We start from the raw sequence: 3,893 nt of genomic DNA, 5'->3' as shown, positions 1-3,893 counted from the left end.
ATTTTACATTACAGAACATTGTTGTTTGACCTTTACAGTAAGGTCTAACGTCAATTACTTATATGTATTAATAATTTTTCTAATTAGGATAACATCATTTTTTATTTTATTTTTTGTATTAGAAAGCATTCTGAATTTATCATTAATTACTGCTCTTGTGTTTCCTAGGAATTTGATAAAGACAATATTCCACCGAAGGTTATTGCCCAGATAAGAAAAGATTTTATCAGCAATCCGGAGTTCCAGCCAGCTGTCATTAAGAATGTCTCTTCAGCCTGTGAAGGGCTTTGTAGCTGGGTCAGGGCCATTGAAGTCTATGACAAGGTTGCCAAGGTAACAACTGTGTCCTAAGATTCTTTGTAAGCATCAAAGTTTCATTTTGTTAAATTTGTATAGGCAAAGCAGCATTGATGAGATGAATGTTAATAAAGTATAAGAACAGCTTATTATCTTATTCATGTATACATATTACTGTTAGTAATATATAGTGTAATATATAGCAGAACTATAAGATACATAACTATATTATAATATAGGTCCTGCAATTTCATGTTGCCCCATTTTTGGTGCTATAAATGTAGTAGGTATTTAATTTACTTCATAGAATGGAGATCAACATAAATGCTGTCTATATAACAAACATTTTAGGTTGAATAACTAAAACATATTGATAAGAATTTATCAAAACTGGAGCAGATAAAATCTGGAGCAGTTGCCCAGGGCAACCAATCAGTTTCTCTCTTCAGTTTGTTCAGTTAAGGTCTGAAAAAAAGAGAGACAAGCCCCTTTGTCCATGTGCACAGCTGCTCCAAATTTTGTCTGATCCCGTTTTGATAAATACCCCTCTCTGTATGTGTATTAATATATATTAATATAATATATATTAATTAATAGTAATGGATCAACTGTTGGGGTTGAGGAGGCCATCTCAAACCAGTGAAGGAACAGGAAATGTTAAAACTTTGCTCTTTTATTTGTAAAGCAAATGCATGATAAATAAATGTACAGAAATTAACAGGATACATACTTTTGTAGTGCTACCCCCGTAGGAGCCGCTGGTAGTAACGGGTCTTTCTGTCACCCCCGCACCAATGCACCGCCCAATTGGTGGATCCACCGCTCACCAACACACCTTTTGTAGAGTTTCTTTTTGTAAAGGATTTAATGGCTGAATAACACAAAATAGTCTCTTAATGATGTAACAATACCACACTACACAATATGAGCTAAATCAATGCACTCTGACACCCAGTGACTGTTGCTATCTATGGCCTATGCAGACTCCTGTGACGTCAGACTGTACTCAGGAGCAGTTATAAATGTAGAGAACTCCAACAACAACACCTCCCTTTGGGAGTATCACACCTCACTAGACTACTGGCCAGTATCAATGTCCTAGACTATCCAACGTTGGGGCCCATATTGTGTAGCAGCTGTGTAAAAGTAAATAGTCACATTGGCCATTGGCCTCTCACCACACCCAGGGTAGTTCTGCACAGGATGATGTCTTCCCACAGTTGTATGTCGTTTCGCTGGAACAGAGACATATACTTAGGAAAGAGATGTCATCTAGGGTTCTTTGCAGCGCATCACCGCTCGTCTAGGTCCTGGGACACCTCACTGCACGTCTAGGGTCATCTTGGGCTTCCGGTAAAGATCTCCACTCCATTCCGATCGCTCTGCTGGGCTGCCTAGATCACTCCCAGGCTACATCAGCTCCTCCGCCCAGGTTGTAATGTCCCCGCCGTTGACGCGTCACTCGGCCCACATTCAGACACCCGATCTCCGTCCCTTCGTCTCACAGACGAACAGAATGTCTCTCTAACACGGCAGCACAGAGTCTGAGTCTCTCAGTCTATCAAGAGCGACCACACACTCCCTCCAGGCAGTGCCAACTCGCCCCATTCTATATCGATCCACTCACTTCCGATCCCGGTCCCAGACTGCGCGCCCTCAGCCTCCTTAGTCCAAAGCCATCCTCCTCTCCCCCGCACAGTATTCTGGGAGTTGCAGTTCTCAAAGTCCTCTCAGCAGTGTGTCCATCTCTGCTCTGCACTGCGTTCCCCATAAATCTCTGTCTCTCTTCATCTCACACAGAGGCAATTAACTGTTTGCAGCCAGAATTATCGATCTATACAATAGCACATATATTCATCTATATAGGGGCTACACTTTATATAACCATCAAATTGTGATAGTGAACTCCTTAAACAGCTTTTTTGCCAAAAATATGTGGAATATGTTTTACAAAAAAGTTGTACAATTAAAACCTCTGTTTTTAATGCATACTGTTAGACAGGGCAAATTTGTTTTGTTGCAGGCTAGCTGGTAATTGTGCTGGCCTATTTCTGTTGTTTTGTATTGATGTAAGCCTTTCCATGCGCACCTTGCTACAAAGGCTAGTTATAAGTTGTGTGGTTGCCATGTACCTTTATCCTTGCTGTACCTTGCCTAGAATGCAAGTAGAATGTCAGAGGTCACTAACATAAATATAATAAAATATTATTCTTGTATTATATCCCTAGATAGCATTTTCTGCTATATATTCTCTTATGCTCATATTTATGTGGAGCATAATGTGATAATTCTCTTGTAGGAACACTTGTTCTTGTTGCCTGTAAGAGATATAGCATGAAAATAAAAGTGGTTATAATGTTGGTATGAGCAACAAAAATGTTTCATCCTTCAGACAATTTAATAAATAAGATCTTCCAGCATATTATAACAATATACTGTAAAGTAATGTTTAAATTCTATTTTTTTTGTTCTGTTGTAGTATTAGGTAACTGTTCATCTTAAAATATTCTGTAATTCTAAGGCTTTTTCACAAACTAAAAGTGTTTCATTCATTTCGTTTGATGAAATTAATATAGATGCTGTTTCAAATTTGGAGGCAACTAATCTCTAAATCCGAAAGTGCACATTTAAAAAACAGAATGTGCTGTAGCCATATTGGCCACTGGCATGTTCTGTGCATGACTGCTGCCATCATGGAGGTGGGACACATGATGTCACATGATGCCAGCATCAGGAGACGTCATACGAATGTATGGATCTCGTCATCTCGGACACAGCAAGATGGCGGTGACTATACAAAACAAATTACTATGTGCCCAAATATATTTTTTGTATAGTCGGGCATATGAGAATTAATTATTTCAGATTAGGATGAACTGCCAAATCAACGGAACTTCATGATTCAGCAAGTTCGTCCAAATCTAAATGCATATCTCTGCTGGTTATAACAATATTGAAAAAAGTTAGGAATATGGTAGAAAAATTGTACAGAAAAAAATATAACCGTGATCTACACTGCTGAGCAACACAATCACATGCAGTCACACAGAACCTACCAATCTAAATGTTCTTGATAAAATTTAAGAAAACAATATGTCTGACCTCCCACTTAATCAAGAATTCTTTAAATCGAGTCCCTAAAACCCTACAAAATCATTTTCCTTATGGATCAAGCTTATGCTGGTGACGCCATGAATACCCTTGCACTTTATTACATATCTTTTGGAATTGTAACAAAAATACAACATTTCTGGCTGAAATTGACTGATTAATCCACAAGATTGTGAACGCTTGACTAGACATGCAGCCAGCAACATATCTTGTACATTTAAACGACTCTACTAAAAAGCAAAACAAAGCCTCCTTATTGATACCACCACTTAAATGAAGCCAGAGCATGTGTGCCGGTAATATGGAAGTGTCCTAATCTGGCATCAATAGATATGTGTTTTCACAAAATTAATGACAATGATGTGGTGATGGTGGACCTAACTGCCGCCTTATACAATATGCCAGTATGTAAAGAAATAATAAACAAACAAGATTGACCTGAAGCCATTAAAAGCATTATACAAGTGTGAACAATTCTCTAATGG

The 3,893-nt window shown here is 38.3% G+C and overlaps 1 protein-coding gene across 1 annotated transcript in view; it reads left to right on the top strand.

Annotated features, from left to right (window-relative positions):
- Nucleotides 1-3,893, top strand: part of LOC108784922 (dynein heavy chain 3, axonemal-like) — an 899,093-nt gene that overhangs the window by 722,724 nt on the left and 172,476 nt on the right. Inside the window, exon 57 of the mRNA XM_018553871.1 lies at nucleotides 169-333. Coding sequence (XP_018409373.1) covers nucleotides 169-333 — 165 coding nt within the window. The remainder of the gene's footprint in view (nucleotides 1-168; nucleotides 334-3,893) is intronic.

The sequence above is a fragment of the Nanorana parkeri genome, unplaced genomic scaffold (assembly GCF_000935625.1).
Source record: "Nanorana parkeri isolate BGI_ZX_2015 unplaced genomic scaffold, ASM93562v1 scaffold132, whole genome shotgun sequence".
Classification (NCBI taxonomy): Eukaryota; Metazoa; Chordata; class Amphibia; order Anura; family Dicroglossidae; genus Nanorana; species Nanorana parkeri.
Note: the sequence above shows the minus strand (reverse complement) of the source record. Positions and strands in the feature narration are given on the sequence as shown.